At 44.4% G+C, this 24,643-nt stretch overlaps 1 protein-coding gene across 1 annotated transcript; it reads right to left on the reverse strand.

Annotated features, from left to right (window-relative positions):
- Positions 1 to 984: 984 nt before the first annotated feature.
- Positions 985 to 12,987, reverse strand: LOC149732253 (uncharacterized). Its single transcript, XM_089883580.1, is given in 15 exon segments — positions 985 to 1,669; positions 1,795 to 1,820; positions 1,823 to 2,007; positions 2,254 to 2,451; positions 2,595 to 2,729; positions 2,870 to 3,041; positions 3,114 to 3,260; positions 3,447 to 4,497; positions 4,989 to 5,173; positions 5,292 to 5,478; positions 5,552 to 5,620; positions 5,694 to 5,828; positions 5,907 to 6,044; positions 11,228 to 11,341; positions 12,520 to 12,987. Coding segments are annotated over 15 exon segments (3,183 nt in total). The 5' UTR covers positions 12,775 to 12,987; the 3' UTR covers positions 985 to 1,483.
- Positions 12,988 to 24,643: the final 11,656 nt, after the last annotated feature.

A 24,643-nucleotide genomic window follows, 5' to 3' on the forward strand; every position in this document is an offset into this window, starting at 1 on the left:
CAACTCCAGCCAAAGTGTTTTGTTTAATGAGGCAACGGCATAAAAATATGTATATATGCATTTAATTAAACCAAATATTTATCTTGGTGTTAAGTTGTACGCCACTGCGAAACCCAATCATTAGACTTACACATTCGAATGTTCACATTTGTCACGTATAAAACTAGAAAAGCATTTCTGAGCAAAATGTTATGCGATGTTCAACAATCAACAGAAAATCTTTTAATGACCTACCAATATGAGAATGTAACGACAGTCGTTAGAAGCAAAATCTAAATGAGAGTGTAACTTGCTTTATCCTCACGTAACTGGACAGCGACAGTCGGTATGACATAGGTGTTCTGTTTCATAGACCTCATTCCAGCTTACGAGTAACCCACGTGGCCATGTAGGCCCATTTATATATAGTGGGGTGGGGGAAGATGGGACACATTTAACATATAATATTTAAATATCCTGAACGTGTTTCAAACAATTAACAACGCTCTGTGGGAGTCGTGAGGGTATAGTTTTATAATTCTTTGAATGTTCTTTGTTTACTACTAAATGACACGATAAAATAGAGTTAGGAGGTGTCCCATCTCCCCCTACCCTACTGTATTACTTAGTGATTATTCTTTTTTGGGGGGAAGGAGTTATGTGTGGCTGATGATTTGTACAACCCATTCATAACCACTTGGTTTGAGCAATTGCAGTTGGGTGTGTTGCCCAAATACATATTATACCACAATGGTAGCAGCGACGAGACATTAACCCTTGGGTTATAGGCAGGCGTGCTAATCATTTTGCCACGGCGGCCGATGATGCGCAACATACTACTCCGTATGTACTCTGCTACGATTTACATTTAAACTATTTTAAACGCTACTATATCGCTTTTAGTAAAAACAATTCTATTTGCTGCCATCTTATAAAAATCTGCAGTCTGTATACCACTATCACCTGACTGTTCAATATTTCCTATAAACAAGACTACATGTCATATTTTTGGTGCTCGTTTTTCTATTGGCTTATGTTACGAATACAAAAGACAAAGTGACGCACGGACAGATTGGTCCGTCAAAGCTCGCGGCTTCGGAATAGGCCAACGAATAGATATCTATAAAGATTTACACAAGAAATGTAAGATGCGAAAATATTGGGAAAAGAACTTCATCGCTCGTTTGCCAAAGTTACGAATGCAGGTAACGCGAATTGAGAATAGAAAAATCGATTTGCTAACGGTCAAAAATTGGTCAGATTCAGTAAGCACAAAAGCAAAGATTGTGTTAAAAAAGCAAATCGAACAAGAACGCACTCTGCCGAAAATAGATTGCTGGTTGCCAAAAATTCGTAAGTAATCGATTCGACATATTGATTTAAAAATAAAAGCAAAAGAATAAGTTAAACAGCCAGCTACATTATGACGTCACACCGAAGCATTGTACATGCGTGCACGTTACACAGTGACATCACAATCACCACCAATTGTTTGACTGAAAAATTATGCTGACGTGTTCGTATCGACGATGGGCGCGGATTCGCGTGCTTTACTGCCACCGCGTGGGAGGTACGAGGCGTCCTGGGAGCGCCAACTTTTAGTTTCGGAACTTTTTCGATCAATTTCGCTCGTTTTCGTGACGGCGTTTGTGGTTACATGACGATACAGTGCTTTTTCTGCTGTCTCCGCCTGTTTCAAAAAGATCATTGTCATAAATAACAAAAAAAAAAGTTTTTTTAAAAAAAGAAGAAAAAAAGATAAAGTGAATAATTGGACTTATCATGGCCTACTCAATACATGGAACTATTTATTACCTGTAGCGCATATGCGACGTGGTGGAGAAATTGCGAGGCATCGAAGGTCGGTAAACTCCATTGCTGTTAAAGCCAGCTGCTGATGCAGCGAGCGCCGAATCAGCATTGGCTAGGAAAGGGTGGGGAGGTTGACGACGTGTCATGTTGACTCGAACACCAACCGGGGCTGATCCTCTTCTCATAGCACTGAGTGGGCTTGTTGGGGGTGAAGTTCTGAAAGAAAAACATGGTTAAAATTCCGAAAATGATACAACAAGAAGTTTTCTGTTACATTCTTTTACTATTCGAATCTGCAAAACGTGAAAAAATGTACAATCAGTAAAAGCTAGACCGAGAACCTGATCGTTTAAATTCAATTTGTAAAGTTTTGTAAAACAAAAATAAATTTTACAACACCCTTAAAATTGCTATCAAAATTCAACTATAAGGAAGACTGGGAATAAATAAGACCCGACTTACCCCAAACCGTCCCAGCGCTCGTAGTCGCTATCATCACTGGATGATGTACAAGTAGAACACCACCCATCCTCCTCTTCGTCTTCAACGAATCTCTTGGTCCTCCTGTTCTTCCGGGAGGACGTAGGAGTGGCTGCGGACCTCTCAAATGCGAAGTCGGTGGATCGCGTTCGCTTTAACTTTTTGCTGCACGTTGATTTTCTGTAATTTCAAAAAATGAATTAGGTTATTTTTTATTTGTGTGCAAGTTACGGTGTTGCACGTTCATCCAATTAAACAAGTGTGAGGATTTCACTTTTATATAGATTACTGTACTAAGCATGCAAATCAATTTTTCAACTAACCCAGATAATTTACTGCACGTCTTTCCAGGTTTAGGATTTCGTCGCGCGATGGCGCAATCGAGCTCGTCCAAATTGAGAGCGCTGTGCGTTCGGTCGAGCGCTGAATTATCCTTAAAACGCGTTCTGTGCTGCGATCTATTGATTGGTGCAAACATGCAAAGTGCGAATTAGATTTGTGTGCAAAAAATCAACAAATGTGCAATAATTAGGCTATTTCAAAATTGTGATTGAGCTATTTGACCTCGCATGCAGTGTATATAGTAACTATAGTTTACCTTGGTCGCCCGCCTTGATTTTGCGATCGAGGCTTTTCGGTAACTTCTTCGGGGAACCGAGCGCTGCTGTAAAGACGTTGCCCGCGTTGGAAACTGGAGAAGTCCCCTTGTGCGTCTCCGAACCCTGCACCATCCTCATCGTCAGAGGCGTATTTCATTACATCGGATTTGCCTGCGACAAAGCATAACAATGGTCAAAACATGGCATATTGTGGTTGGGTTGGATATTGTTTCATTAACTTACGGTGGAATTCTTCCAGGCGATCTAAGGATCCTGACAAGGAACCACGCTCACGGTTTCGGAAAGATTTGGACGGGTTTCTAGATTTCTTCAATATGCTCTTTAACTCCGGACTGGTTTTATCATTCTCGACAGAAACGTGTTTGTCATCTGAAAAAATGTTTTTTGTTAAAAAGGTAGGATAAACTATTGGCTAATGGCTGTACAAATATGGTATATTCTATATAGGTGAGGTCCCATAAATTTTGGCTGGATGTTCTTGGCCCCAAAGGCTACAAAAATTTACATACAGGTTCCTTGAGTATGCTTCAGTTTAATCTAAGCATTTCAACTTACCTGATCGTAATCGTGGGTGTTCAGATATTGTTTGTTCAGGAAGACTGATGGGTTCCCTGCTGCGACGTTTGTTGGCAAGTCGCTCGCTGACGCTCCGCTGGAGGGGGCTGCTGTGCTCCTTGCTCTCCGTGGGGGGTGAGGGGACCGGGACAGGGGGTGAGGGAAATTCCCGCGAGTCTGGGGGCGAGTCGGTGCGAGCGTGGCTTTTGTGCATCCATGGACTTGTTAGCTCCGATGCCGCGGTGCTAGGTGGGGAGGGGGTTAAGGAAGGGGCATATCGGGCCCGAGGGGCGGGAATGGGAACCGCTGACTTGGGCAGCATAGAAGCTACGTTGACTGGCGGTGATTTGTTGTCTATTTCGGTCGCTTTAGTCAGCGAGTCGATTGTCTTTTTGATTTCGGGCGCTAGTTTCCGACTGCCGATAATGGTCGGTGGCGATGCTCGGGGCGCGGCAGGGTGGAATGGGGTAAACTCTGTCGCTGAAACGTGACCGTCTTCGCCGTTTTGGGGCCGTTTTGAGCATGAGGTTTGCTTCGATTTTCCATAACTGTAGTTTGAACCCATCGCGGCCTTGAGAGCTGCGTTTTGTTGGTGCTCGATTGCGTCTAATGTACTGCTGCTGTTGTAACCGCTACTGTCGGTGCTGTTGTAGGTGTTCTGCGGAAACTGCACGCCGTTTTTCGACGTGGTTCGAGACGATACGGTGCTGGTAGGCGATGTGACCGAATTGGTAACAGTTTTTCTTGAGGTTGCCGCGCCTTTGAAGCCAGCGTCGTTTTCAGTGACCATTTCTGCGTTAACAGGGTCCATACCGTCAAGGTAGGGGTGGGACGGTCGGGTATGTCCTTTGCTGTACCGAGTACTAGCAGCGACAGCAGCCGATGTCGGGTACATATCTGCTGCATCGATGAAAACATTGTTTGAGGCAGGACTCAGCTCGCCCTTGTCTTCCCACGGTTTGTCATGGATTGAAAGATTGTCAAGGTTAAGGCTGCGGCGTACGTTGTGGGAAGTTGGTAGTTGCGGGTTCTCGTATTGCGATGAGCTATGCTGTGAATTAAAATAAACATCTTAAGACTTTGAATTACGTCTAGTCGAAAGTGGTGGCGCAATTTACTTTCAATGGCCGCCCAAGGCGTAACAATAATAGAAACTGCGTCTTCCATTCTGTTCATGACCATTGACCGTAACGTTTGAATTATAGAACTTTACGCAAAGGTGCTAGACCTAGTAATTATGTCCTGCCCTAAAAGTGTCAGCTTTATCCGGGGATCTATTGTGCGTGAAACACTAAGTCGCAATTACCCGGGGCCCCAACCGGTCTTGAACACCAGTGTTGTGTTATTGCTCCGATAAATAATGTATGTATTACAGGGTTCCGATTGTCGGCTTTGAAATACGTGTTACGTCGCAATATAAACATAGCTCGGGAAATAAATTGTCCGATTGATCTATATTGGGTTTAAAGTTGGCAGGAATAATAAATATTTTATTGAAATTCGACTTTGCCAAATTGGAATTTCAAATTTCATTTTAAGTACCTGGGAATCGGATTCAGAATGGCCAGGGTCCTCGCCAAGGCTGCAAGCTTTCGAGCAAAAGATTCGGCCGTGTTTTGGGAGAAAAGGCCTCCCGAGTAGAGACTTGCGACAGCGGTTGCAACAGAAGCAATTATCTGTCGCGTGCCAGTGTTGTCCTTCGTATTGCATCTGCCCAGCGTCTAGACCTGAAAGATATAGATTCACGCTTATATATAGAATTGTGGTGTAGCAATTTATATATTTACATAGGAAATAAGTAAAGTGGAACAATCAAGCAATGTCCGTCAAAGGCAGAATACTTACCGATGAGATCGCCGCACATATCACAATACTCGGCGTAAAGTGCTTCAAAGCACTGTGTGCAGTTAGGTTTCCCGTCGCGCATGATATAGCGCTGTCCGCCCAACACCTGGTCGCACTCGAAGCAGCAGAAATGATCCATATGCCAGTGTCGGCCCTCTGCCTCAGTGCACTCGTCGGAGAAAATGATCTAAGGGAACGACAAAATCGTCAGTGGCTGTTGTATATTTTGATAACACGACCAGAAGGTTAAGCGGGCTTACCTCGTCACAAGCTGAGCAACGAGGCTTTAAAGTCTCAGCGTGATGACGTCCACAGTACAAACGTCCATCCTATCAAAGAGAAGTAGAATTATAAAACTAATCTAATCCTACAGACCTATTATTGTAAGTCGCCTACACGAACCTGGTAAAAGTAGAAAAGATCAACTAGAAGTTCTCTACACACAGAGCACACGAAGCAGGCTGGATGCCAGCACATCCCTGGCTCTGCTCTTGAAGCAACAGCAACGATGTCACCCCCTTTTACAAGTATTCCGCACTAAAATGAAAGAAAACGTTAAATACTCGATAAAACATCTAATTTAAATAGTAAAAATAGGTTAAATAACCATCTTACCTCCGAACAGGGAGTTCCAGGAGTATTAAGTGGAAGAATTCTGATCTTCCCGCATCCCAAATAGTCCTTCTTTCTCTGCTCGCTGAAGAGACGGAGTTCTCGTTTCTCCTCATCCGAAAGATCATTACAGTAACAAACCTGTGGTAAATGACGTTGTGGTTAGGAAAATAAACAAACGATTTCGTGACCTAACTAACTTATGACAATGAGTAACACTGCTTCAAACAATGCTATCTCGGGTGGAAAGCCGCTGAAAATAAAGGCGGAGTGACTCAGGGCGAATTGGTTTTGCTTTTCTAAACTAGTTTTCAGAACCCAGACTGCTGGTGCGCGGCGTTTGTGTTATGTATTTGAAAATTGCATTTAATTTTAGCGAGAGATCCACTCAGACATTGGTCTGTTATCGTCGATCGCATCTCGCAGGGTACAGCACAAATCACTTAACCCTTAGCGATTTGCTGAACTCGATAGGACAATACGCGAGGGCTAAAGCAGCAGCCAGTCCGTGGTTGACTGTTTGGATAACGGGATTTGAACCGATACGTGGTGAAGAATTACAACACAGCAGTTATCTTTGGCCAGAGTTGGCAAGCGTATTCGACCCTTTATTGTTTCAAGGCAGCGTCTGCGCTATATTTGTAACGGTCACGTCATCGCATACGCTCAAGTGATGGATGATGGTTAATGTCTTGAATACACAGCCACTTGGCCGTCGAGCAAGACAGCTCGGGTTTCTGCACTCAGCTAATTCGCCGGCTCGTTTATCACCAAGCTAGCTTGGCCAGGAACGATGGGCAAGAGAAGACCGTTTCCTCCCCTACGCTGGCCGTATGTCGGCTCCGTCAACACCGGCACGTTTACGCGGACAGACAATTACCAACGGTCAAATTAACGCGCGGCGACAATAGCGCTAAGCCGATTACGCACCGGCGCAACGTCGCCAGTTTGTGAACACTCATCCCATTAGCGCAATGAAGGACATTGAATCCGGGTCCGATAAAGCAAATACGATAAGCAGACTGCCGACCGGATGGTCAGAGCAGACACCCGTCCATTAAACAGGCGACGCTGATCACTGCTTAATATAATACCTGCTAAGTAATATATCGACTGGAAGAAGAAGCCATGCTACACGTTAATATGTGCATTCTGGATAATCCGCAAAACGCTCCGCGCACCGAAGGATTGTATCCGCATTACCAACGTAAACAGTTGGATTAGAGTGGACGGCGAAACAAAGAAACCATAGGCTTAGCATGACAGCAGCCGCATTCCCCGCATCAGGGCAAAACCTGTTCCCTGTCTCTAAGGAACCGCACGATTAAATTTAACAGAGAAGACCCTTGGTTGAAAAATTGCAGTCCGATTATTGTCATGCTATATATGCGCATAATAACTATGAAATTAAAAATAAGTTGCCCATTTTAAAATACTGAGTGAGTTAAAATACCCAAGGCGCTGCTTTGTACTTAAATATATACAAAAAAATATCAGAAAATCGAAATACCACGCTATTTTTCGTTCGGCACCAAACAGTGCGGCTTGTCGCCACATTGGGCGACCGAAATAAAGCGGACACCTAAAATAGGCGCGGTTAATTCTGTCCGACGGTCGCCATCACTGCGGGGCATCTGCACGTTGGTGAGTCGCGTATTCGATCGCTATGACGACGTGACCACTACGTTGCAATGCGTTGGCCAATGGAAACTCCGCCGACGAGTTCTATTCATAAAACCGTCACTGCAAGAATTGAGAATCTCCCGACGTGATCAAGTCGTGTGAAATTGCTCCAAATTTTTCAGCGCAAAAATCGAAGATGGTATATCCCATGCGTCTACTGACATATGCTGACTTGTGATATGCCAGGCGTCGATATCATAATCCAATCCTATGCAACGACGCGTGCTGTAATAACTCACGAATTTTAATTGCTCTTTGTCCCGCACAGGTTGCGGTATTCGCACAATAAACTCGCGCTGGAATTGGCACGCATTGCCCTTAGGGCTAACGCCTACACCGTTGCTGGCCGACAGAACAACTGTCTTAGTCCTGTACACTGATGATGTACTTAACCACGCATCCTAACATTGGCAGTGTGGTTAGCTAAGAATTTTGTCTGGCTTGTTCGATTAGGGAGAAGGGTCGGCGTCTCGGAAGCCGAAATGATCCTTATACAGCATTCAAGTTGTTTCTTCCGAAACCGCCGTTAAAATATGCGGCTATCACTTACAGTAAAGATCGCCGATTTTAATGGTACGAATTTCTTGAGATTAACATGCGATTGCCATGCTGTCGTTCGAACATGAACCTGTCGAAATTTAAATTGGCGAACTCGAGCTGTGAATGCGGTTTAAACAGCCGCAGCGAAAGTCATTTCGCCGATAAACAAGTACGCTGTTAGTCGTGTAGCTGGGCATGAGAATTTGCCAAGGATTTGCAACAAACAAGAAAACCATTCACTCCGTAATCCCTCTTATCTTCGGCAGCGGAGGCATGTGCGTCCAATTACATGCCGAAAACTCTGCCCGTAATGGGAACGGGTATGGAGAAATTAGGAGTTAAATAACGGATCGTTAGGCCAGGCATTCTCGTTATGCAGCAAGGTATAGGCTTATCTAGCCCGCGAGTAACCAAGCGCTGGTCGGATGCAGATAACGATAATAAGATCCCGGCGCGGGGTAGCGGTTAACTGGTACGGTAAACAACTTTCTGAATTTACGGTAAGCTGCCGCTGCTTTGAAAGTTCGCCGACAAGGGCTGGCTGGAGATTTATTTTCTGAACACTGTATACCAGTAGCGGTGAGGGTCACGGTGTTATTCAGGCTGGGACGTGACGATAATTCTTAAGCGAACACGTAATTGCAGTAGCATTATGTAATAAAGCTAGCTTGGGAGCCGGCTTTGTTGTGGGGCTGTGGTTGCCCTGGGTGGATGAAATAACCTGCTTGTTTTCGTTCCATAACAAGCCCGGGAAAACAAAGGAACTGCCGCGGCGAAGCGGGGCCGGCCGTCGGGGCGTGAGTCTAGTCTCTCATCCGATCTTTGCGGGGCAAGACAGGATTAGGGAAGTTCAAATCCAGCAGCAAATACGCCAAGTATGAAAAGAACGCTGCTGCCGATTTCCGTGTCGAAGAATTTCTTTGTCGGGACATTATGCGCGGTCGAACGATCTGTAGCAGGTGTGCACGGCTGCTGGGCATATCCGTTTCTTGGCTTGTAGTTTGTTTAATCGGCTTGCAGGTCGAGGTAGTTTATGTCCACAACAATGGTACAACGCGCACAGTTAAACCTGTAATCCCCTTATCATTCCTTAGTGAGATTAACCCAACGGTTTGCTTGACGTGGAGATATATGCCGACGGCACCCACAGATCTGATGGACTTGTTCCGAAACTAAGGCGCAAATGTTGGCTGAAACTTTTATAGTAAATTTCCGCAAAGCGAAAATGCCAAGAAATATCCTTTGTTGGCACGACGAGAATTAAAATAGGTCTCAAGTACGTGGAAAAGCATCTTTAAGGCGTGCAAAGCGTTAAGCGGTTTCACATGTGTTTAACAACGGCCTTCTTAACCATTACGGATTACTAACATGACAACGTATAATTCAGGAGAAATGTCAAATGTCTTTGCTTAGCTGAACCGCTGAACTGTATCCCCACAAGGCTGAGGCTATTTACAAGTCTAATACGACCAGACGACCAACTAATGCGTGGCTGAGTCGTCTTAGCAATGCCGTAATAAATAGTTTAAGAACAAATAGTGCGACTTGTATAACTATAAGAGGTGTACACCTGCGCCTTGTATCTGTGACGTCATAAACGTCCGACGTAAGTGAAATATGACGCTGAATTGACGTCACAGTCGTAGCCACGATTTGCAGTGTAAGCGAGATTCATGGTGGGATACGAAAGTACAAAATCCTATAGCTGTACTTCGGATAAAGTAAATCATTTACTTTCCGCGCTTTGACATACAGCAAGGTTTTCGTGTTTTACTCAATTTAGCCACTGTCGGGCCACACAGTCGACTGAGAAAGTGGTCATAAAATTTGACGTCCAATTCCGTGCATTTGAACCGCAGCCAATTTAATCTTGCTTCCGCCCAGATGTGCCGTAAAACAGATCGAGCGCCGGACAGGTTTACAGCAACTCAGCTGTACGGCGAGGGTCGAGTAATAAAATCGGGTTGCTTGGCTGGTTTTTTCGTTTACTGCTAACTTACAGGTTCTCTAAAATAGGAGCCTCCGAGACCTGGGATACAACGCCGCGGCAAAATGTTGCTGCACTATAGACCGTCACCATTGTTCCTGGCGTTGATTTTCGATTACGCCGCCGCGGTAACACCTGCCCGAAAATTGCCGTCGAGCTTGCAAAACATCGCCGACGATAATTCGCGTTAAAAGCCCAAGAATCCTTATTATCTTTTGCATCGCTGTCGGGCAGCCACGGGATTGTAACTTTAACACAATTTGCTTGGAAGAAGAGCACGAAAGCGATGTGGCCATTAGACTGCTTCTATGTAAGATAGCTGGCTTAATGGGGCACTGCGGTGCTTAATCTATGAGATTTGCAGATAGGGCGATTCCGTCTTCGCCGGCAATGAGAATGTGGCCCTTTATGCGAAGCCGTCGCGTTTCAATGACGGATCACCGCAGGTATGTTTGTGCCTGTCGTTCGCGGACAAAGGGTCGAGTCGATTAGTAAGGCCCTCATGAAAGCGACGGTAAACCAGCCACCTACCCTGCGACCGCAGACAAAAATTAGTTTGTGGGTTATTATTATACTTATAATAATTCCCCAACCTTTCCGTGCGTCTCCTTGCTAAATGCGACGCAGTCTGCTGCTATACGCCACTGAACAAAGCACGCAGCAGCATGTCTGTTTGCGCTCGACTGGAGCAGATTTTAACAATCGCGCAGTGGGAAACTAGAACTAATTTGCGAGAGCTGTACTATTTAACTTGCGCATGATTTATGGTCCAACAAGCTATCGCTTCGGACGATGAACTCGCTAAGGCCTTCCGGTCAAAGACAGGTAGCATTGAGGTTGTTTACGCTGCTCGCTTGCCCGCCCGACCCCCAGTTTACGCTTTTATTTCGCTTTGTTTAATTGCTGCCAGCAGCGGGTTGCGACGCATGATTTTTCAATTGTTGCTTTGGACAACCCGTGACGAATTGGTTCGCGCGAATACATTAGGAGTTACCCGTACTGATCACAAGGCAAACAGTAACGCTTTGTTGCGTTTTACAGAGCACACTGTATTTTAACAACGCGTTGGTGCGAGGTCGTTGGTTGAACACACAAATCACCGAGGGATTTTTACCTTGTCGTCGTGCGGTGGTAACTGATGTAAGAGCTGGCGAACCCTGTACTTGTCTCCAATACTGTCAACCAGTGGTACCTTGTCTTCCGGTAAAGATGTGAAGTAATAACGGACCTATGAAAACAGCATGCTTAAAACTGGGTGTTTTTAAAAGGGTGTTGTCTCAGCAAACAGTTACGATTAATCAACATAATTTCGGTTTGATAGCCGGTTTTACATCTAGCAATTAGGCGTGAAGGCGTTTACAATCTGAACTCTGGGCCCCCACCCTCTGCCGAACGCGCAATTTTCTCTTCGCGAGTAGGAGCAAAAGAAGAAACAAGGTGGGAGCAAAAAGTAAGAAGGAAGTTTTCGCAGTCGGCTCCAAGATAGACATCACGTGAATTGAGTGGAAGATTGATCGGGGCAGCGGGTTTGAGAATAAAATTCGCATTTGCTGCGATAAGATCGCACTTTAGCGTTTGTACGGCTTGCGGTGTGTACCAGCATTCCTATCCCTATTCCTATTCAAGTTTCTCGGGGCGAACCGAGTTAATTGGGCCCGACAGGGAACAGGAATGCTATCAAGGTCCGACACAATTTGTCAGCCGGAAAGCGTCGCACTGGCGAGCGGTTATCTTTTCTCGACTGGAAGGTGGACATTTCCTTGGGAGAGCGGGGGTCGGCCTAGATAGCGGATCCCATTAAAATCCATGAGCTCTGGGCTGTAGCATATAAAGTGTGACGAACGAGGGCTACCGGTACGACGTGTTGTTTTAAAACTGAGCCTATTACCCGGTGCATTCGGCCATAGATTGTGCGCAGGGGAAAAGTATGTTAAATGGAAAAAGCGGGCGCCGGGTTTATCGACGAAATATCAAGACAGGCGTCATGCATAAAGCCGCAAATTAACCACAGGCGAGCAGCGCACATAAGACACAAACACCCTGTGAGACGATGTGTATGTTCGCTGCTGCGTTCCTGCACATATCGTGTTTCACCAGGGCGTTCAAGGATCGCGGTCATAAAACATTGCTTCTCCTGCGGCATGCTCGCCCGATACGTGGCAGGGCGAGCTTTGATGTCTCGCCGTAAAAATTGACGAATTTGTACTCGCCTATCAAGCGTATTTGACTTGGCACTGGAACGGTATCGATCTGCTCGCTAGAGCGCGCGGTGCCCGCGGGCGAGGACTTGCTCTTTGAGAAACCGTCACTGTAATGGGGTGGGCCATACACGCAATAGAAACCATGCACAGTCTGCCCGCAGCCCATTAGCCGAGTCTATAGTAACATAAGCGCAACAAGACCAACCTGATCCGGGGTTAGATTCGGTGGCACCCAAGCGTATTCTTCCAAAGCGCAGCCGCTGTCGCCGTCGTTCTCTTCGTCCGACGCGGAATTCCGATTATGTCTCACCGACGCTTGTCTTCGGGATTGCCGTCGACGTACACGGTTTTCTGTCGGTCCTCGAATGACGATGTCCTGGTCAAGTCCCGCCGATTTAGGGTCGATGTTTGAAGGCATGGTGCCTCGCGTTTGCTCTGTAGCGGCCGCTGGCATGGTCATAAGACTGTCGTCGCTGCAGTTGCTGAAACGACGGTTTCGATCCAAGTATTCCGATGCGTGGCCAATGTGGTATGACACCGAACACTTACAGTGAACGCAGCACTTCCTAAATGCAAAAGGCAGCCGCGGTTGATAACTTAATCCCACTGTTTCCAAGGCTAGTTAAAATCACCACTACAAGCATTACTTGCTATACTTAAGTACTACTAGGCTGTAAAACAGAGTTTAGTTAGACCGAAAAGGCAAAAAATCCTTGGCCGGAAAATCAGACTCCGCGTCTGGCGCTTTAGGCGACGACTGCCCGATGAATAATGAACCGCGAAATGCTTTAGATTTAGTTATTTCGATAACTGCCTTAGTTTATATATTCCATATGATTACTATGTCTTTCACTAATATACACTGCTAAAATCTTAATATTTTTAAACGCCGGACTTCCTACACCTTAACTACATTTATAACAACTGAACCGATTCTATAACAAAACGGTAGTTTTGTACGTACACGTTCTGTTACCAACGCACACACGGCGACTGGTAAAGCGAAAAGGCGAGAGGCGTCTTAAATTTAAACAACGTATCGCCTTTTTCTTACGTTTATCATTTTTGATTCTCTCTTTTTGAGCAAACGATCGAGAAACCGACAACATCCACTACGGAACCGGGATAGCAAGACGAACACACATTTTGCGAGTAATAAATTACGGATAGCCAAACGACCAACGGGTTGACGAAATAAGTTGCGTCGCGTTGGTTTTCCGACAAGGAATTTGCCGCTTACACGCTTAACAGTCCGTGGTTAACGCGGTCCACAGGTTATTATTAATATTCCAGGTTTTGACTCGACAAAAGAATGCAAACTGGTCCTGGGTCACGTCACAGCGATCAGTGACTTACTAGGGGTTTGCGATCGCTATAAATTACCAACCGTTGTGAGGTAAAGTACCGAAGGTGTTGGGTACTTGAAGGAGATTGATGCTTGCCCCGCAATGGCCAATTGAGACACGATTAATCCAGCGCGAATGGGAATGCGCCGTGTGGGGCACCCCAGCTGGTGCGACGAGCAAACATAGGTGAAATATTCCAACAACGAAGTGTTTGCTGCGGATTAAAGGCGCAAGCGGAAACCAGATTTTGGTGCGACGGAAATTGAAAACTGTATTTCGTGACTCTCAAAACCTGCGGCTTAGGTATCGCCTTAAATCGACCGCTTTAAAAGCTTGTCTGATTGAACATAAAGCTATTGAAGTTTTCCGTGTGCTTTTCGGCTTGCAGGAGCAAACGTGGCGAAAGTTCCAAAGTCCGGCACCGTATGTGACGATATCACGACGCCATGGGAAAGTTTGGTTTTAATTAAGAAGTGGTCGAACGCAAGTTTGAGACGTCAAGGTAGCGTCGTACACGGTGATGGATTGAGCCAATGCAAACGAAGCGTTGTGTGTTTTTACGCCGCGGTGAAGCCGACTGCTTGTTTATACCTAGGATTAGTGCGGAATTGGACCTTCCGATTTCTGCCGCACCCCATACGAGTTTAAACAGTCAAAAATCAGCCATACCACTGCGAGAGTGGTTGTTAAAATCGCTGAGGTAAGCGAGAATCGGTAAAACAGAGCGTAGAATCGCATTTGCAAACGTAACTATATCCACGGGTGTTATTCATGCGAAAGTTTATTCTCCGGTGCATTTGCGGCACCTATCACCGACAATGCGAATAAACAACCAAGTCTGGGAGTTCTTGTCACGCCTATACATCCTGCAGCAATTACCACGTCAATGTAAACTGGAACACAAATTATTGATATCAATGGAGCGATCTCTATTCAACTGACTCGCAACTGTACGCCGAAAATGCGATTCAATGATCACTTCTGTCTGCTCAACTGACTGTACGCGCTGGTAATCCACGACTTGTTTTAAACAGTACCTGTTACTAGTATGCACAACTGATATGACTTTCGTTTGGAACCGTGAACTCAATTAAACGTAGATTGACACTACGTGTGATAAACTTTCCCGGAACCGTAGCGAGCGAAGCCCAGTTCTCACGGCCCCGCCAAGCAAGAAGCGACAATGGGTCTGCAGCCGGGTAGATGCAGACGATCGCCACTCTTAATTCTGCCCAGCCGCGGGATAAGGGTGTGCAGTGAATAGACGCACGCGAAGAGATACGCACTTTCCATTGCGCCGAGCTACAAGCGAAACTGTAAACAAAGACTGTGCGAAATCGGCGACAGTTTCTAACACAACTGCGCTACGACTAAGGACAATGGACTGCGATCGGTTTCGCTTGTTTCCGATTAGGCACGAACTGCAAGTTGCGCCAAAGCTCGCAATTAGCTCTATAACAGCTCGAGCTTTATCGGTGAAAACAGTTTTCGGAGATAAACAACAACAAGACAAGAACACATAACATTGTTAAATTTTACGTGGTGTGGTAAACAGGTGTAAAAAAACAAGGAAATTATTTAAAACTTACAGCACTTTCTAATTGGTCATATCAGTAGAAAGTAAAAATGATTTTATTATACGAATAAAAATACTATTAAATATACTCTTCCTGTTAAAAAACAATTTTTAAAACTTGACAGCAGTCAAAACAAAAATATTATCTCATGCAGTTTCTACTACTCTGTGTGACGTCATACAGAACAGTATTTTCCCACGAATGGTCTGTCACCGGCCATCCAGCTGGCCAAGTTCGGTCTATATTTAAACTGTTACTGAGGCGACAAAGGCGTCGCGTGAAAGCGGAAGACTATATACGTAGGTGCGAATATGGATTTTCTCTAGCGGGCCAGACTGATTGGAATCTAGTTTGTCTGCAAAGTTGAATTATTGCTTTCAGGAACTCGGTCAAAACAACTTCATAAATGCAATATCTGATTCCTTAAAAGTGCAGAGCCACGTTGTTTTGGAAATTTTATCTCTATAAAACGTTTCTGACTCAGAGATACGCAAGCAAAACGGTTTACGAGTTTTGATTAAAATAACTTTAACCGGACATTGTGTATTGTGATAGCGAAACGCAGGTGTTACAGTTTGAAAGCTGTTTTTGGAAGCTGGTGTGCCAGGAACGGTTTAATTTCCAAGATGGCGCACTGCCATACTGAAACAGCTGCTTAAGTGATGGCACAAAAAACGAGGATGTCGTACTGTCAAAACCGTGGCTAAGTATGTACACAAACGAATTATATCGACTTGAATTTAATGCATAATTTATCACTTTTTAGCTTAGAGCTATTTTAAGACCGCGAAAGTCGCTATGTGATGGAATGTTAGGATTTAACTGTTTTAGGCAGAAAACACAATAACTGCGATTTCGAAAACGCCCCGTTGGCGTACTTGACTCTACGATCTGTAGTTCAGTATTTAATTTTCGTCCGATTTTGTTGTGTTTCTCGTAAAACAACATTATAAGATGGTCTAAACCAACATTCGAATAGATGGGATCTGCGCGTGGGGTAACACTGAGCTTATAGCGTAAGATTTGTGCATTCTTTGCAACACTTTTGGCGGCAATTTGGTAATGAAATATTAACCCTCAGTAAAATTCTTGGCGGAGATGTATATATACATATACGTCTTAGGTCCAATTCCAAAGCTTATACGATATTTTTTAAGCATCGAGTTTAAGTCAACAGGTACATACTACATAACAAACAACAGCAGGCTGTACTTAGATTAAGTGTTACATTTTTATTAACATTTTTATTTTTATTAATAAAACAAGTAATGTCTACTCTTTCGGACGCGAAACTAAACTGGAAATTACGATAGGAATCGCTAAGCGCTTAAAACCTCTGGGTATAGCGAACAGGTGCGCCAGTTAAAGCAAGTCGATCTCGGGCGTGATAAACGTACTCTGAAAGGGTCGTGCACACTTGAGCTAAGCCAACAGCTACACAGGACCTTCGAATGACTCGACCACGTTCAAAGGCTCATAGCGCTATTGGAATATTCAACGTCGAACGGGATGTACGGATATGTTGTACGCCAAAGTATTAACGCTGCTTTTCAAGGTCTGTCAAGCGAAACCCGCGTACACAACATTTAGGAACTGGGAGTGCTGTATGCCATATTTATCTACAATACGTAGCTATGACCTGACGCACCCATTAGTTTTGGTATCACTGAAGGACGCGAAACGTAAACGTTTAAAGGGTACACTAATTCTTTAAAATTATAGTATGTTGGGGTAAGATGGTACATGTTCCATTCTCTTTTATTGTCCCATTTGGTAGTAAACGAAGATAAAACACGATAAGCTAACATGTTATATTATGAGTTAAAGGTATCTCATGTTACCCCACCGTACTATATATTATTAGCCTGTCATCCGAAGTTCGTTGCAATATTACTTAAAAATAAATTGTCACGTACAATACTCGTAAGCAGCCTCTGTGTTGCGGCAAATTAAATGGGAAAGCTGCATACATCACAGAGCGGGCATTTCCGAAAGGTCGCTTTTGCGTGAACGCTTTCATAAGCGCGTTTCCCGCTACGCAACCTACTGTTTCTGTGCGGAAACTTTACCTTTATAAATATACACGAATACTGTTTGAAGATTAGGAAATTTAATTATTTAAGGGAAAAGCGGTAAAATGTACCAGGGTGAATTAAACATAGGCTTTGCACGCGAAAATGTTTGTCAAAATTTCGAAAAAACGGCGGAAAAAAAATTGTGAGAAGAAGTGCTGAGAAATTGTTTGAACTAGTTCATGTTACGTTTTCATACTCTACTGCGTCACCATAAGCAGTTAAATCCAGCAGTGCAGAATCGGTATGTTACCTATAACCTGGGAGCAAACAGATCCAATGTTGAGATAAGAAGTCGACACCACACACCGCGAGTTTGAAGGCTATTTAGGCTTGTATTTGTACATGTACCCGCGCTTATTTACCGCATGTAACGATGCCGCGAATTTAAGTAATGTTCGGAACTCGCCGCTGCTGTTTCCAACATGCTATTTTCAGTCCTCTGATTCTAAAAGGTCTGTTGATGCGCCACGGGGAGCAAACGGATTATTTCGGGCACTTTCGCTGGGTTAGTCAAACATTCCAACTTACATTTTCATAACACGCGTTGGGAAAGCGAAATACTTCAACCGATTGTTGTGTTTAACAGGCCCGACCGCATAGTGACAAGGGTTTTCAATTTAAATACTCCGTATAGAAACAACCACCACTATACGCTACCACAGTGAAGTTTTTAAGGCACGAGGATAACACCATTGACGTCACACGACCGTGACGTCACACAACTCCGAAAAACGATGAAAATCTTAACAAACAGCTAGCTTTACACGTCTTAGCGCCCTCGGCTTATGCCATACGAGGTTGTTGGTGCAGTATACCGAACTGGTTATAACCGCATTGAGCCAGATCCACGAAAGTCGACAGTGATATCCATCGCAACATAACCTCGGTATATTTTAGCTCGCCCGCAGTTAACGCCTTGCTACCACATCGCCGCCTTTATCTCCAATACGCTATATACAGGCTTAAACTTCCATATACAAAACTCTGGATTGTATTTCTGAACATTGATACATGAACAGTTACAAAGCTGACATGCGATGCTGCAAAGAAATATGGCTCAACCACGAAACACAGCACAGCAGGCCTGCTGGATAAAACCTCCCGTTTTACAAGCAAGAACCATCTACATTCTTTACTACAAGCTTAGCTGTCATCTCGCACTATCCAATTACGAAGGTGTCAAGCTAGCGAACGGCCGAGGTTTTTTAAGTGGGCTGAATTGCTCGTCCGCACGTCCTCGGCTAAGTGGCTTTTCGCCGCGCTGTTTCAAAAATCCGCACAGTGATAAGTCGCAGTAATGAAGTGGCTTAGCGATGTTCGTTTAACTCGCACACTCCACGTTCTCCGTAAACCCAACTGCTCTATAATGCCCCTAAATCACGTTGCACGCTGTACGATGTGAAGGTATATTCGCTTGGACAGCGTGAAAACGCCAATTATTAGTCATACATGACGCGTTATCGACATTCATTGGAATCCTAATCCATTATGGTCATACCAAGAAAAGCTAATTTTAATAACCTTTGAAACACAGACTGCCCGGTAAGCAGAATTCTACTTACACTAATAAGTAAAGCAAATATCGGCTAATTACCCACGACAAACGGGCATGCTTGTTGTACGCAACCTTTCATACCAGGGTAGCATTGCAGCAACACAAAGGAATATTGTACCCTAACTAGGCATGGGGTAATGGTTTATTTAATTCTGTTATCTCGTAGCGAACAGCGTGAATGACATTGTGTAAATTAGCTTAGACATTAGGCGGCCGCTGTACTAGTATGATTTACGAGCTGAGGTTAAGTATGAGGTGGTTAAACTTGGTCTCACTGTGGTTTAACGGCGCTCGACTACAGCACATTAATTACACGAGGAATGGTTCTAATTTAAACCTAAGTTTCGTGGCTTTTTGCCTTGATAAAACCAAAACACGTCTCACAGGTGAACTTAGGGTCGAACATAGACAACTTATATAAGATAAATTGCGCAGAACTGTTGACAAAACTTGTCTTTCCAGTTCCGCTGGCCGGCAAAGCAAAAGTTCTCTTATCTTTCAGAAAATTCTTAGACAGCGAGGTAATGAATGTTTTTTCAACCAAAAATTGACAGTTGGTGTCAACAACTTGGCTTCTGTGCGAGCTTCAGGTGCTAAAGCTATTTTCTCTCTAATTATTATCTGCATCTCATACACGGTAATAAGATCTCAAGGAAATTCCTTGCGTTAAACAAGAGCGGTCACGAGAAAATATGCCGCTTAAGCGCCAGGCGTTTGAATTTGGATTAATTACGGTTACGATTACATGGACGTGCGGCTTCGGTTTTCAGAAATTCGTTATTTGTGCCGCTTTTAGACTAAAGCGGAAGCCCCTTGGATGGTTAAGCCGTGGGAATAGCAGCAACTATGCGTCTTGACTGGAATACTGTAACAAGTTGTTTCCTGAAACTGCGTGACGAACGATATTGCCTTACGAAGATACCGTACAATATTCGAACCTTATCGAATCGAGTATCGAATTATAATTTACTGTTCTGATGCTTTGGGTACTCAAATGCGATTAAAACACTAAATGATGGTGAAAACAAAGAATATACCCCCTTCCACACCTTTATAATTGCCGGTTATAGTAGTTGAATGCATGCTACAACATATACGAGCGGAAAAAGCCAAAAAGATTTCACACAAGACGGATTCGGATTGCGCTTGAGGCAATACAACTCGACGCGATTTTTATAACAACATGTCTTTTGTATACGTGGTTTGCCGGCTTTGAAGAAACAGCTTGATGCTTGATCATGCTATTTTACTTTTTGCGTGGTATCTGACGGTGTTATTCTACGCTTTTGGTAACTACCACACACGCGATGAAGCTAACCATGTACTGTATTAGCGACAGCACTACACGTTCGATACATTTTAGAAAATAAACAACACAAGTGCTAAGTTTTTCGTGTGTGTACATCGACAACGCTTTAACTGGGTGAAAGTGCCAAAAAAATCAAGTAAAAATAAGCGGCGAGTTACGGGTCTGTCGCCTGTTTATGTACACATAATATGTCGCTGTTATGTCTCGTGTTATGCCTACGAATGCCTGCACGCACTGCCTAACTGTTTGCGCCCGGCTGCGGTGGTCCTGGCTGCGCGCCCGTGCCCTTTCTCACTAGGCTTCGGTAAGTATCGGCACGGCACGAACGAGGATTAATCAAACCACGACGACCGCCTTGTTTAGCGAACTTCTGCGGGATTTGAGGCTCGCATGGCCCGCACGAAGTTCGTCTCAACGCCCCGAAATAGCAGGTTTCCCAGAATCCAGCAACCATGGAATGCCGCGCGCAAGATTGGCCAGTTATCAGCCAGTCTAATCCCAGTGTTTTGAAAGCCTTAACGCTTAGCACAAGCTAACACGCAACCCACATTACAAAACGGCACTATATGCTCACACGTACGTAACTAAATTGGACTGAAAATAACATAATCTCCCAAAGTCCTTTCGATACGTCCGTTATCCTACCGCATACACAGCAAATGGCGATCAGCTTAAAACTTGTAGCCTGAAAACAAAAGCGAATTATTGTCCGCAGCTCATTACGGGAAACAAGAAAATGTGAGCCGAATCCGCTCTGCTGGAAGCGGTCTTAACACTAATGCTAGATAATATTGTTGTTCTACTTAAATTTCCCGCTTACCAGTCGGGATTAGACTTGAGGCAAGCTTCCTATCGGAGAAAATGCTCTCACTGAGACCTAGATCTAGCTGACTAAAGTGAACACGACGTAAATATTTACCAGACGCATAAATTCTTTCATTCTACATAATCAAGAGCCGGTGTTGGTATACACAAACAAGATAGCCAGATATGGCCTGTTAATGAATGCCGGCTAATTAACTCAACTAATGTGTTACACAAGCCAAAGAGGGTACTTCCAATATATAATATATACCACTATACCAAACTAAAAACAAACATACACGAGACGGACTAAAATACCTACAACGAAGTGTTGTACTTTTGAATGCTATTTTTAATCTAAATGTATCTCTCAAAAGGCAAAACAAACACAGCTAAACAGGCAACAATGCGAACACCTACAGCGAAACATAACGATATACGGTTTCCTAGCAGTTTACAAAAGAACCTTACAGCTTTATACACCCTTACTTGCTACCATTCTATTTGCGGCTATCCGCAAAAAAACTAAGTCTCTATCTAGGAAACAAAAGTAATTTTGGCGATGCACAATTTCGAACCGAAAGGTGTGCCGAAACTCATTTATCACAGTTTAGAAACACAGGCGCCCGTACTGGACAGGCGCTCAACCAAAAGCGTGGAAAAACGCAGTCATAAACCTCCTTTTATTTCTCACTCTAAATTATCCTGTTTCTTCCTTTCTCCTCCACCCCACCGCTCCTCGCCTTGTTTCTTTATTATCACGCCCAGGGGAGCAATTAACATTGGCGGTGACCGGGCCATGACAATGCGAGCCAGGAAACGCGGGACTTGGATTCAAAAGAAAAACCAAAATCCAATTCCCGACTTTGCTTATCAAATCATAGGCTATAATGTCTCAAAAAGGGCTTGGCAACAGATCAACCAGCCATAGGTATATAGTAGACTCATTTTTAACTCAATTAAACGCCTTAAGAAATTGACACTTCACCTCTAAAGAGCTGTACAAAATTTTCAAAATATGACGCACCAAACAGGCTCTCAAGCACAATGTACAGATACTGGAAGCTCGCCAACGAGTTAAACTGCCAAGTTTGATTTAAATAAAAGAAAAACGACGACCGAGTTACTAATTAAATCGCAACCCAATGCTAAGAACAAAGAGAAGATCCGTGTTTGGATTTAGCACGTTATGGGTAATGTTTGTGGAACGGTTTACCGACCTTCGTCGCATCTATTCTTAGAGGAAAGTGAATTAATTATTTTTAACCGTAATGAAACTTTAATTACATACAAATTTTATGTACGGAAAGGTTGTAGGATTTACCGAATTAAGGCTGTCAATGTACGTGTGAAAATCGTTCCCGTTTAAAATAAAACCTTATTGTCAAAGCTGGTACAATAAGAACGCAATGCAAGTGTGCAAATTGGAAAGTTAATTGCTACCCCTTGCAGTGCAAAGCACGTCGAACACGGTGCGCTGGATTACGTGGAGGTGATTCCACGGCTTTCAAGTACCGATCCTTTGATGGGTGCCGCCTACAAAGCGAAGATTTAATGCGGTTTGTATGCAAAGCGGTAAACCCCGTCGTCCGCGCAAATACGCGAAGCAAACCTATCTAAGATCCCTTCAAATAAGAATACGACTGAAAGTTAGAGCTGTATATACGTATCAATGCTGTTACTCAGTGGTGCTGCAGAGGGCAAGGTGTCCCTTGGTGCTGGGTGTAGACCACAGCAGTTGTTTGGTTGGGATCTCAGGGAACGGACGTGCGGGATCGTGTGCATCATTCCCAAGCGAGGTGGCATCTATAAAACTGGTGCGTGGTCGTTAACGTCTATTTATACTTCGTGCTGATTCGGCGAAGCTGTTTTCGTCGTTTTCTTGGCTCAAAGTCGATTTTCTACGACCTTGCTGCTGGGCGACGACCGCGGACAAAACGAGGACGGTAAACCGGCTCATAACTCAGCCGGCCGTCAGTGCTGTTGAATACACAGATCGTTTGTAATGGACGTACGGTCGGCGACAATCAACAGGCTAAACAGACGCATCGCCGCCGGACCTGTAAATAACCGAATCTGCATCAAACGCTGGGACAACATGTACGAGCGAATCGTTTATGATCTCACCCCTTTTATCGTACAATCTTGTGACGCGAAACTATTGTCCACTCGTTTTCACACAGTTCAGTTACACTGAAGGCACGTTATGCGTCATGGGTCGAAGTGAGTTCTATGCGGCTAGTCTGTTGACTTGGCGCGGTCGGGCGCGTGTCGAACGAAAACAGGCTTTAAAAACTTAAATTTTGCTCCGTCTTCATGGCGTTATTTGCCAGGTATACCTGGACACAATGCGACCACTTGCATTAGACCAAAGATGGTGTTTGCTGCCGCTGAATCAAAGGCTTTGCGTGCTGGCAACGAACCCACTCCCAGCTAGTTTTACAATCAGCGAAAACATCTGGCGAAAAAATGCATGACGTGCTGGGAACAATTGACGATTGACAGGACGAGAAAAACCGCCGAAACTTCCCAAGAATTCTTAAGCAAACCGTCAGCGTACGTTGGCAGCATGCACACTGCCTGTCACTGCAACAACAACACCGCATCGTATATAACCAACACATAAACCTGCCAACTCTGCCATTGTTAGCAAACGAAATTTATGCGTTTGGGTAGTAGAGTATACAGAATACACATCTTGGCTTAAACCAATGGCATTAAAAACAGGAACTGAAGACGATAACAAGGTTGTAGTATTGTATACTGTTATAACGTACGTGAGCAAGCGGAGACAAAACACTCGATTTCGTAGTTTAGCATGTAAACAACGCTCTTCAATTGCGCTCATTGGTTGTCAGCGTATATTGTCATGTGCGTTTGTATTCTTGTTTACCAGAGCTAATGGACTGCCCACGACCTTTGTCCGCGATCAAATCCCACGATTACTCATAGCAGGGCGGATGATAGGAAGCTAAATATAGCTGTTTTTGTTTTTTTGCAACGATGGAAAAGGCAGCTTGTAAAAACAGGAAATGAACCCGAAATACTCTTAAGCAAGTTTGCCAGAAAGATCCGGGCAATTTAGGTTTACAACCGCTACGGTGGGCGAGTGTACATCTGTCCCGCGATCGCAAACCACATCCCGTAGCGAGCTCAACTTTCAATTACCTCACGCTTGCTCTATGGACGACAAATCGCATTTATTGCCGCGGAGATAACGGGCCGCGAATGGTGCTGGAAAGAGCAACGACCGAGAAACGGCGGCGGACTGGCTGTTAAACAGATCGCTCGTAACTCCACTGCACCAAAGTCGTTAAACCTTACCAGACGGTTAACGACTTTAACGCGAAAAAGGGCATGGTAGGGTTGGCCGGAGGTCGGGGGGTTGGGTAGAAGCTACAATTCGAGTTAACGACCCGTGTGTGCTTTGTAAAACAGTCGGAACAACTAAGTTATTATTTTGTCACCCGTTCGCTCGTCGGGCTGCAAGCAAATTTCACGAAGTGACTGCGTAATACGGCCCACGGTGATTACTGGAGTAACTGGACTGCTTGAACTCTCGTTAGACCGCTATAAAGGTTGTAAAATCTCGCTTCGTTTCGTGGATTTATAAAACGCCCGTGTCCACTATATACCCTGATGCGGTAATTGGGAGATTGAGAC

Source organism: Ciona robusta, chromosome 8 (genome assembly GCF_009617815.1).
Source record: "Ciona robusta chromosome 8, ASM961781v2".
Lineage (NCBI taxonomy): Eukaryota > Metazoa > Chordata > Ascidiacea > Phlebobranchia > Cionidae > Ciona > Ciona robusta.